Below are 12,360 nucleotides of genomic sequence, written 5' to 3'. Positions count from 1 at the left end.
CTCATATAGAAACATAGAACCTATTTTACAATTTGTTTAGATGTGAGCTCCAGGCCATCAGCGGGCGTTCATCGCTTATGTACCCGCAGAGAACAGCTTCATCTCAGCCAGGCCTTCGGGAATTTGCCACTGACTCATGTAGATAGTGGTTAAACATGAGATTTAATTTATACTTGTTCCAGAGCAAACCGAATTGGGTTAAGGGAAAAACTAAAGTTTCATAACTTTTATTTTGGCTATATAAAACTTAAATCCTGTACTAGAGCGCTAATTTTGTATGTTTCACTGAATTGTTTGCTTGGGTTTATTTTCCATTTACTTTTATAATGGCTTTGCCATTATAAGTGAAAGATGCATTATTACACCATCTAGGTGGCAAAGACTTTATGAGCTCATCAGAACAAGGAAGTTGTTTTAGCACTGTCATGGGAATCCCCTTAACTTTTAAAAGTACAAAGATATCGCTTTCCTCAGTGGACATTCAACCTAATTTCTTATACTGGATATAATATGGAAATTGACTTGAAGAATGAATGCTATATCAGACGCAGGTAATACATTCGCTTAGTCGACCGACATAATACTCTACATAATACAATAATCTTCAATGAAGCGACTCCTTCGTTTACTAGATCAAAAGTGACGTTTCAGAATTAGCAACAGAGGCTTGGGCTCGACTGTTCAACCGTCAACTCGAGATGTAAATCCGTGGAGGAAGGAAGTAGTTCTGCACAAAAGTGTTTTTAAAGACACTCCGTTGTGGTTTCTTATTCATTTACTCACTTGTGCCGTCGAACTGTTGTATAAATGCAATATCACACGAGTAGCCGTGCGATATGGCTGCATATCAGTGATTACCTATGGCCAAATCACAGCCGGTCTGATATAAGGCTTTATTGCACTGCTACGAATGTGATATTGCTAATTTGTCCTTAACATGAGACATGCTTTATATTACACGCTTCAAACCAACTCACAACAATAGATATGTGTGCCATTTAATGCATTTGTTTTCATCAGTGCATTACTTACATTTTATTTGTAAATGTTAGGAATTAAATTTTCATTTAGCCTGATAGTACAACAAAATGGGAGCTCAATAACAACATAAAATGCAGTATGAAGAGTGTTGCAGAAGATTTTAAACTATTTTTAATTTAAAAAGAGGACGGGGGATGCTGTTTTATGTTGTTTTCCCCTCTAATCTACCCATAAACAAACCAAACTGTGACTTACATACTGAGCCTGTCACTTTTTGTGTATCGTTACACCCCTTGTGCAATTAATTGCAGCACCACACAAAAAAAGGCATCGTTGATCTCCACTGCCCGCAGCGGTTATATGAACAAAGCACTGAACACTCAAACTTCAGACTCTAGAAACGCTTAATTTTGCTGTGAAATACTCCAGCAATTAGTGTCTATCTGCGTTTTAAAGTGAAGTCAGACAGGTACCATGAGCAGCTCTCTCTCTGCGGTTCGTTTGAGAGCTCTGTAACGTTTCTCATCAGAAGACGACAGCTCGCCAGTTTCATCCTTCAGCTGCTGCAGTTTCTGCAACTCTGGCATGCTGTAGAAACGACAGGCAAACATTAATCCTCTTAAGATTGTCTACTATCTACATATCCAGTATTCAAACTGAAATGGTCATTGCTGGGTTAAGGTTGTAGATTTTGATCAACACTAAATCTGAGCAATAATAATAGTAAAGTCTTAAATCACTCACAGACAGCACAAACAAATAAAAGGTCCAATAGTGCATTTTTAAATCTTAAACTCAATAACCTGTCCATGTTGCGGATCTGATTGTGCAGAGCCAGGAAAGACACAGGTGAATCGATGGCCTCACGACTCTTAGCGCACAGACGAACCACCTTCAGCCCCGTCTGATGGATCTTCTCTGTTAGCTGGTCCACTGCAATGTTACTCGGAGCACAAACCAGCACTGGGCTACACAATGAGACAGACAAAAAACAGTTGATCTCAGATATGCATAAAATTATATAATGACATCTTTAGTAGACAATCACATCTGCGCACTAAGGCCGTATTTACACTGCAGGTCTCGATGCACAATTACGATTTGGTGACTATATCCGTTTTTTTGACGACCCGCTTTACATCCTTTTTTAAAAGTGACCCGTATCCGATATTTGCATTTACACTATACACTGGCGAACCAACCTAAAACGTTCTAACCCGGAAAAGGAAGAAAAATGGCGCGATATGCAATGGATGCAGACAAAATGATTATTCAGTGTTTTTAAAGGTCAGCAAAACATTGCTCTCATAAGTCTGAGAAAAAAGAGGAGAGCCCCCGTTGCAAATGATTGCAATTCGTGTCAACCTAAGTTGATGTAATTTGCCTCATCTTTGATCACCAAAATTACACATTTAAAAAAACATAAAAAAAAAAAAACATTCCTGTGAAAATAATTGTTCATAACTTATTTTTCAATAGTTTGAATGTAACTCCACACCCTTGCTTCATTTTAGTATATGCATATTCATGAATATGCAAATTATCCCCACCTCCACTCAATCACCTGATCCACTCACTTAACTTTACTGTAGTAAACACTGCACAATGGCAAGTGGAAAAACTGGTTTAATTCAGCCATATGTGCTTATGAACCAGAAACTGATACAGAAGTGGAAGAGCGAGTTATACAGCCTTGTCTACAAGTCGATGTATCAGAATAGAGGTGTGTTTTATGCTTTGCTCTCTACATCGGACACAATGGTAACTGATATGATTAGCCTTTGGCTTGATTAAGTCATCGAACAGCTACTTATGTGTTCCCGTTCAGCATCTTAAAGTCGGACAGCTGCCTTCTAAAAATCAGTATCCTTAGAAGTGCTTTGAACAACTCAGAACGTCAGTGGAGAAAGGCATATAGTTCCTCATAACATCGCAATATACATCATATTCATAATTCAGCCGCTATATTTCTAAATGTGCCCGATTTTTCATATTAACAGAAAAATATACCGGCTTCTCCTGAGACAAAGATATGCTAAAGCGCACACACATGTTGTCATGATTAGTTACATAGTTTGTCTCAAAGCATATTAAAAAAACACAGACATTATTAAACACTTGATTTTCACAACAGGGTTTTTAATCTTTATTCATTTTAATTTCAAGATTTACTAATACATTATTACAATCAAAAGTTGTATTGGTTAAAGTCCCCCTGCTGTGATAATTAAGTTCCCTTATCGAGTCGGTTCCTCGACATTACGTATGGGGAAACCCTTTTCCTCGAAATGCTGAAGCCTGATTGAATCACTCTATTGCTTTGCAATAGCCAATGGCGTCCTGGCAATCGCCTGATTGGCTGGCCCAGCCACTATAAAAGCGATGTCAGGCGCCAAAAAACCTCAGAATCTTTCTTCTTCACCTGGAGCCTGGTTTCGTCGTTGATTTACGCTACGAGAGTGGACCACGCGGATTGCGAATCCCCTCTTGCGTTCCGGCGGATTACTAACTTCAAGATGTCTCTTTGTCGCGAGTGTGGCGGGCCCGTCGATTTTCCGGACGCACACGAGGATTGTGTGCTGTGTCTGGGCCTAGCCCATGCTGAGGCGGCATTGGAAGGATCAGATTGCCGAGCCTGTGAGGAATTGCCAATCAGGATCCTTCGTGCGCGGCTAGCCGTCGTTCGCGGCGACGACCCGCTGCCTCCTGCATCTCCTCAGCCCGCCGCCGTCGAGCCGCGGGCCGGCAGATCGCAGGTAACCCCTTCAAGGGGCTCTGCGGGGGGTTTGACGTCGGCCCATCCCCCACGTTGCCCTCGCGTGTCAGAACCCCCACTCACCTATGTTGAGGATAGTTCCCGCCCTCCGGCCGAAGCGCGGGAAATGGTCTCATTCGGAAACGGAGAGGACGACGCCATGTCCACGAGTGCTTCCGATCCGGGTGCCTGGTTGGAAGTTCCTTCAGAGGCTGGCTGTACCTCAACCTCTCTGGATACGGAACTGATGAATATTCTTTCAGAGGCAGTGGCGGTTATGGAGCTGAACTGGGCGGCACCTGAACAGCCGTCCAAACGCTGGATGGACGGGTCCTTCCTCGGCGCTAGCCACCAGGCGGACGTCGCACAGAGGCCCGCCCCCTTCTTTCCCGAGCTCCACGAGGAGCTCACTCGTTCATGGCGCTCCCCTCACTCAGCTCGGGCCCATGCTCAAGGGACTCAACTGCTCACGACAGTAGAAGGGGCGGAGAAAAAAGGATACGCCAGACCGCCTCCCGTCGAGGACGCCGTCGCGGCTCACTTATGCCCGTCCCGCGGTTGGAAAGCCGCCTCACTGCCTTCTAAGCCATGCCGAGCCACTGCTCACATCGCTGAAAAGGCATATATTTCAGCAGGACATGCAGCATCTGCCCTCCACACGATGGCAATCCTGCAGGTCTTCCAAACGCGACTCCTGCGGTCCCTGGACGAGGAAGGCCCGGACCCAGAATCAGTCCGTAAGCTGCGCATAGCAGCGGACCTCGGATTGGCCGCTTCTAAGAAGGTGGCCCAGGGAATCGGCCGCAACATGGGCAGCCTCGTTGTCCTGCATCGACATCTGTGGCTGACACTCACGGAGATGCGGGACGCGGAGAAGAAGCAACTCCTCGACGCGCCGGTAAGCCCGCAGGGCCTCTTTGGCGTCGCGGTGGAGGCGTTTTCAGAGAAGTACACGGAGGCATTGAAGCAATCTAAGATGCTGCCGCATCTTCTCCCCAAACGATCGAATGCGCTTCCCAGAGCGAGGTCCAGATCGTCATCGGCTCAACGTCAGGCAGGTTACGCTGGGCGCGCGCCTGTCCAGGGCGGGAATCCGCGCCGCGAGCCGGAACCGCCACTCCGTCAGAGGCAGTTCAGGAAACCCCGTTTCGGGGCGAAGTCGGCCCCTCATCATCAGGGTCGGCAGGCGGAGAAAAAGGAGCAGCGCTCCTGATGTTCCTGTGAGGAGGAAAAGAGCGCGGCCCGCGCACGACAGCGGACCGGCGGCCAAAAGAGCGCGTTCCCGCTCAGAGTTCTTTCAGCAGCCAACAAAGAATCCCAATGTGCATTCAAATGTTGTGTCAAATACAATGTATTGTGTTGCAATAAAACGTTACATGACTCACCAAAAGAGCTCTTTTCCTCCATTAACTACTGTCCGCGACATAAGCGAAACCTCTCCCTCGGGAGATGTTTGGCGGAGCGGAAGCTCGGCGCAACCCGAGTTTTTAAATGTCTCCGTGGGTCAGACCACAGACACATCACCTGCCGTCATTGTAAGCAGCGATGCTCTGCCGGCGACTGGCACGACGCCCTCGCCGCAGCGAACACCGCCGTCACTATTGTCGAACCACCTAAGCGCGTGGGCACAGCTACCGGCGGCGTCAGAGTGGGTGATCAACACTGTAAAGCGCGGCTACACGCTACAGTTCGCTCGCAGACCACCCCGCTTCAACGGTGTGATTATGACAGAAGTGTCGGAAGAGAGCGCCCCACTGTTACGGGCAGAAATCTCCTCCCTCATAGCGAAGCAAGCGATAGAGATGGTACCCGAGGAACAGAGGGAGTGCGGGCTGTACAGCCGCTACTTCCTTGTTCCGAAAAAGGACGGGGGCATGCGCCCCATTTTAGATCTAAGACCGCTGAACAAAGCGCTCGCGAAACGATCGTTCAAAATGATTACAGTGAAGCAGATCCTGGCGCACATTCAGCCCGGGGATCATTTCATTGCGGTGGATCTGAAAGACGCTTATTTTCACATCCAGGTAGCCCCTCATCACAGGCGTTTTCTGCGATTTGCGTTCGAAGGTGTTGCATTCCAGTTCAAAGTGTTACCCTTCGGCCTAGCACTGGCCCCCCGTACATTTACGATGTGCATGAATGCGGCGCTTTCTCCCCTGAGACTCAGTGGAATGCGCGTGCTAAACTATCTCGACGACTGGCTGATCCTTGCTCAATCGAAAAGTGTGCTCGAGGAACACAAACAGATGCTCCTCGCTCATTTAGCGCGCCTAGGTTTGTCTGTGAACATGCAGAAGAGCACGCTTCAGCCCTGCCAATCCATTACCTTTCTGGGTATGGTTTTGGACTCGCGCACGATGATCGCGCGCTTATCGACACAGAGAATCCAGTCCATTCACAATACACTGGCCTCGTTTGTGCGAGACAGGGCAGTCACTTTAAAAACGTTCCAGAGACTACTGGGTCTAATGGCGGCTGCAGCCTCCGTCTGTCGGCTGGGCTTACTGCATATGAGACCGCTGCAGCTCTGGCTACAGAACAGAGCCCCATCACACGCGTGGAGGGCAGGGACAGAACGCCTTGTCATAACGCGAGCATGTCTCGAGACCTTGACGCCCTGGTTCGGCACAGCTATGTTCGAACAGGGTGCTGCTATGGGCAGGGTGGTCAGGAGGATAGTGGTGACCACAGACGCATCGCTGTCAGGCTGGGGAGCCCTCTGCGATGGCAGACCAGCGTTCGGTACGTGGACGGGAGACCAAAAGCGCTGGCATATAAACTGCTTGGAGATGGAGGCTGTTCGTCTGGCGCTGCAGGTTTTTCTTCCGTTTCTGAAGGACCGTCATGTTCTGATCAGAACAGACAACACGGCGGTGATCGCGTATATCAATCGCCAGGGAGGAATGCGCTCCCGCGCCCTACACGGCTTGGCGAGACGCCTGCTGTTGTGGACGGATCGGGCACTTCTCTCGATCCGGGCAGTACATATACCGGGCAGCTTGAACCGCGGAGCCGACATGCTGTCCAGGGAGGGCATTGTTCATGGGGAGTGGAGACTGCATCCCCAAACAGTAAAGATGATCTGGAGCATCTTTGGCGAAGCGAAAATAGACCTCTTTGCGTCGGAAGAGAACACTCACTGCCCTCTATACTTCTCGCTGACGACCGCTCCCCTGAAAGGGGACGCGCTGTCGAGCCGTTGGCCCACGGGTCAGAAATACGCGTTCCCCCCAGTCAAAATAATGCCGCTAGTGCTGCAAAAGATCAGGGAGGAGAGGGACGCTCTGCTTTTGGTAGCGCCAAAGTGGCCCAACCAACCGTGGTTCCCGGAGCTGATGAACATGTCGTCAACTCCTCCGTGGCGAATTCCACTGAGGAGGGATCTGTTGTCCCAGGCGAGGGGCTCCATATGGCACCCCAGGCCGGAATTGTGGGACCTACACGTGTGGAAAATCAGTGTGGAGTGAACCAGTTGGATGCTTCACACCGAGTCTGGCTCACGCTAGCAGAGTCCAGAGCACCGTCAACGAGGCGCTTATACGCACTGAAATGGGGAGTGTTTGTGCACTGGTGTGATAGCAAAAATGAAGACCCTGTGGTTTGTGCTATTCCCGTAGTTTTAACCTTCCTACAGGAACGTCTGGATAATGGCAGCTCTCCCTCTACGTTGAAGGTCTATGTGGCCGCTATCGCAGCCTCTCATAGTATACTGGATGGCCGTTCAGTGGGTAAACACCCCTTAATAACGAGCTTTCTTCGGGGAGCAAGGCGACTGAATCCCCCCCGCCCTCGCCAAATGCCAGTATGGGACCTAGCCTTAGTGCTCAGAGCGCTATCTGACACACTGTTCGAACCAGCTGAGTCTATCGAACTGAAAGTGCTCTCATTTAAGACGGCGCTGCTGCTCGCGCTGGCGTGTGGGAAGCGGGTAGGTGATCTACATGCCCTCTCAGTTAGTAATGCTTGTATGCAGTTTGGTCCAGACGATTGTATGGTCAGACTCACGCCCAGACACGGCTACACGCCTAAAGTGCTCTCAACCCCGTTCAGGGCCCAGGTTGTCACGATACAAGCTTTTTGTTCCACAGAGCCAACCTCAGATTCAGCGTCACAGAAGTGCGCCTTGTGCCCCGTGCGTGCGCTGCGTGCTTATGTAGACAGAACTAGTCAGATTCGAAGTTCAGAACAGCTCTTCGTCTGCTACGCTGGCGCCAGGAAAGGTGGCCCGCTGTCGAAGCAGAGACTGTCGCACTGGATTGTGGAGGCTGTGCGCCTAGCTTATCATTCCCAGGGACTTGACTGCCCGATAGGAGTGCGTGCCCACTCTACTAGGAGTCTGGCATCTTCATGGGCTTGGGCTAAAGGTATGTCTATTCAAGACATTTGCCTTGCGGCAGGCTGGTCATCTCACAACACTTTTGCGAAATTTTATAACTTAGATATTCCCTCGTTTGCACCACACGTTCTGTCAGTGCAGGAGGAGAAGGCTGAAAAGCCATTGGACGACTGAGTCACCTGAAGACACGCCCCAACCCAGCGCGTGTTTCAGACGTGGTTTCAACTAGGTCGTCTAAGCAGCACGGGACAATACAGAGTCAAGTTAACTCTATAGCGCCTTTAAGTCATAACCACATTTTCAGTGTTATCCCCATTATCTATGCCCGCTTATCCACGCCGGCTATATATTCGAGCACCAACATCTTGTTGCCTTATTCACCCCCTGTAATTCACTAGTCCAACGTAGTTCGACTGTATACAAGGGAGACGCTGACAGTGTCAACGCAGAGTTGGCTCTCTGCCAGGGTTTTCAACCAGGTCCGATACCTGACCTGAAGGGGGAGGGGCGAACGCGCTGATACCAGTGGTTACAGCCGAAAGCGCCATTGGCTCTGTTGTACCGGGCCGACTCTATTTTCTTTTCACACGGCGGGGTTTTATACGTTCCCCATACGTAATGTCGAGGAACCGACTCGATAAGGGAACGTCTCTGGTTACTCAACGTAACCTTAGTTCCCTGAGAGGAGGGAACGAGACATTACGTAAACTGCCGTGTGAAACGCCTCCTCATTGCCTCAATAGCTCTCGTTCAGTCGAAAGATTCTGAGGTTTTTTGGCGCCTGACATCGCTTTTATAGTGGCTGGGCCAGCCAATCAGGCGATTGCCAGGACGCCATTGGCTATTGCAAAGCAATAGAGTGATTCAATCAGGCTTCAGCATTTCGAGGAAAAGGGTTTCCCCATACGTAATGTCTCGTTCCCTCCTCTCAGGGAACTAAGGTTACGTTGAGTAACCAGAGACGTTTTTAATGTTGTTTATATGTCTATGTGGTGGTTTTAATATGCTTTCAGACAAAACGAGCAAATTAAAGTTAACACCATTGCTGAGTATTTTCTCTTTAAAACTGCAGTGAACCAAAGACAGTCTCAAAAACACGGTTTAAAATTGCTGACATCACAAACTACCTTGTAACCAATAACGGCAACGTGTGGGCGGGGGTTAATCATATTAACTATGAATGCTTTGAGGCAGGCGAGTCTTGAGAAACAAGTTTATCTAGGTATTTTCTTCAATAAAGGTACTTTACTTTTTGTACATTAGGTACTTTCAGCAATAAAGCTGATTAATTATGTATACGATGTTATGATGAACTATATGCCTTTCTCCACTGATGTTCAAAGTGTTTCTGAGGAAACTGATTGATACTGAAGGCAGTCTGAGATGGTGAATGGGAACATGGTTTGTTTAATATTAGCAAGAGTGATCGACCGATATATTGTTTATTTAAGCATTGTCCCATAATCAGGTATCAGTTTTGTGATATTGGATTCACCGATAAATAGCGTCATCTTTTATCGATGTCAACAACGTTGCTCAAAGGTAAAATAACTTGCATCCCTTAATAAACTTTTTTTAACATACTGCACTAATGAGATATGCACAAATAAGATGTTATGAGATGCTACTATTTAGTTATGTAGTTTAAACTTAGTGCTAAAAATAGAGAGAAACTCACAAAGTCAGTCAGGTAATCAGCCTATACTTAATACTTTTTTTTAAATGTCATTTTGGTGATCAAAGATGAGTTTTAAGGGGTAAAATTATGGACTACAGGGGGACTTCAATATTATTTAATGGACAGGCGCTAACATAACTGAACAGTTGTATTTTTATAAACTTATGTTAAAGATTAATGCCGTAACAAATGTGTTGCTCATTGTTAGTTAACATCAACTAATGAGACCTTACTGAAAAGTGTTACTATAATAAAAATGATGATTAAATTCATATTTTAAATCGCCATCTCAATTTTTTGCTGAAAAATCTCAAATAGATTATTTCCTAAATTGTGCATCCCAAGTATTAAAGTGTTAGTTCACCCAAAAATGACATTTCTGTCATTGAATCATCACCCTCATGTCATTCGACACCCGTAAGACCCTCGTTCATCTTCAGAACACAATTATATTTCTGATGAATCTGAGAGCATCCTGACCCCTCCATACACAGCTATGCTAATTACCGCTTTCAAGGCCCAGAAAGTTAGTAAAGACATCGTTAAAATAGTTTGTGTGATTCCAGTGGTTCAAACTTAATGTTACGAAGTGACGAGAATACTTTTTGTATGCAAAAAACAAACAAAAATACAGACTTTATTCAACAATTCCTTCTGATCGATGTCAGTCTCCTACGCTGTTGACACTGTAAATACAGTACAGCGCTTCGGAGTTTAATTTTATACACACAAAAAGTATTCTCGTCACTTCATAACATTAAATTTGAACCACTGGAGTCACAAGGACTATTTTAACAATGTCTTTCCTGCCTTTCTGGACCTTGAAAGTGTTAAGTAAATTCCTGTCTATAGATGATTCAGAGAGCTTTTGGATTCATTAGAAATATCTTAATTTATGTTCTGAAGATGAATGAAGGTCTGACATGTTTGGAACGACATGAGGGTGAGGAATTAATTACAGAATTTTCATTCTTGGGATGATCAAACCGTTTAAATAAATTACCTACATTTCATGTTGAAATAGTTTAACATACTGGAAAAATACACTGAGGCGTTTATGTCTACCACTACCATGAGAGGACAGGTCTTACCCATTGCCCTGTCTGGCCAGATGGTAGACAATGGTGGCAGAGGTAACAGTCTTGCCGGTTCCTGGAGGCCCCTGGATCAGACTGAGGGGTCGCTGCAGTACCGTCTTCACAGCATAAACCTATATTGTTCCAAAACAACTTGAGTTTCAACAGCGTATAGACAAAGGACCGAATGAGGTGAAGTGGAGTTTAGGAAGCTCTGTACCTGCGAGTGGTTAAGGTCTGGCAGACCCTGCGCCGTGAAGCGTTTGGGGAGCTGGCATTTGATGATGACATCCTCCACCTCATGACCCAGCAGCTTGTGGTAGATGTAGCCGGACACAGAGGTCTCATCCACAGCAAACGTCTTCAGGGCGCTCTGCATTCTACATAACATGACACACAAAAAGGTGAACTTCGCGTCCACTAGGCTCATCGATCTTTAGATGAAAAACATTGATCGGTTTATCCTCCTTCAATAACAAATAATCAGGACTGGAGTTAAAGCTAGAGCCATAGAAATATCATACAAATAGTCAATAAGCCTCATGCGTGATATATGCATCTAGTGAGGTCATACAATAACATTTTTTGAAAAATAGACTAAAATTTAAGTTGTTAAATTTGCTTGAGTCTCAAATTAATTGTAATTGTACACCAGGGTTATAATAGTATTATAAATACTGACTAGTAGATATTAGGAAAGCTATTACAAAGAAAGTTAAAAAAGTATCTTTTTACTTTTATTAAGCGTAATTCAGAGTAACTGATTAAATTTCCATTGTCTCCTGTAAGTTTTAGCATTTTCTATTATAGATGCGTTGTAGCTGATTACTTTGTTGTTCCTTTATATGTTTTTACTATTTTATACTGTATGTGTTGCATTTAATTTCTTTTATCCCTTGTGTTTGATGCAAATGCTTTTTATTAAAGGCACAATATGTAATTTTTGCCACTATAGGTTGCTTATTCAAAACAAAGGTATAGCTTGATGAAGCATTGACATTTAGATACATTTAAATGTGTTAAAGTTATGTTATAATGCTACTGTTTGTTCACACGCCGGATACTAGTAGACACTTGTTCACACTGCAGTGAGCTCTAACGATATTAGTCATGATAAAACATGGTAATCATTATAAATCAAGAAAAGCAGATTTATAAAACAAGACTAACGGTGTTGAGCTGTAGAACAAGATTTATTAATAATTCTAAAATTAATAATTCTAGTTGTTTTTGGATATTTTAATTCAAAAATCTTACATATTGTGCCTTTAAATGTGATGTTGTGATTGATATGACTATATAACTATATATTCTATTTAAAGCACATTGAACTGCATTTTATGCCTGAAAAGTGCAATATAAATATTTTATTATTATTTTGGTTAACTAAACTAAAATGTTACATTAAATAAAATAACGCTAATTTAAACTTTTCAAAAACAGTTCCTCATTTTTTTTAACTTTAATTTGGTGTAATAAAAATAACTAATACTAAAATAGAAATAACATCTATAAAAACAGTAACACTACAATA

General features: G+C 45.0%; 1 protein-coding gene across 2 annotated transcripts in view; it reads right to left on the bottom strand.

Annotated features, from left to right (window-relative positions):
* The window catches only part of upf1 (UPF1 RNA helicase and ATPase), a 46,890-nt gene that overhangs the window by 23,242 nt on the left and 11,288 nt on the right, over nt 1–12,360 (bottom strand). For both annotated transcript variants that reach the window (XM_067452849.1, XM_067452850.1), the window contains exons 10-13: nt 11,047–11,206; nt 10,842–10,960; nt 1,785–1,949; nt 1,455–1,569 (exon numbers count right to left, since the gene is read on the bottom strand). In XM_067452849.1, the coding sequence (XP_067308950.1) occupies nt 1,455–1,569; nt 1,785–1,949; nt 10,842–10,960; nt 11,047–11,206 (559 nt within the window). The remainder of the gene's footprint in view (nt 1–1,454; nt 1,570–1,784; nt 1,950–10,841; nt 10,961–11,046; nt 11,207–12,360) is intronic.

Source organism: Pseudorasbora parva, chromosome 9, assembly GCF_024679245.1.
Source record: "Pseudorasbora parva isolate DD20220531a chromosome 9, ASM2467924v1, whole genome shotgun sequence".
NCBI classification, from domain to species: domain Eukaryota; kingdom Metazoa; phylum Chordata; class Actinopteri; order Cypriniformes; family Gobionidae; genus Pseudorasbora; species Pseudorasbora parva.
This window is presented reverse-complemented; position numbering and strand designations above follow the sequence as displayed.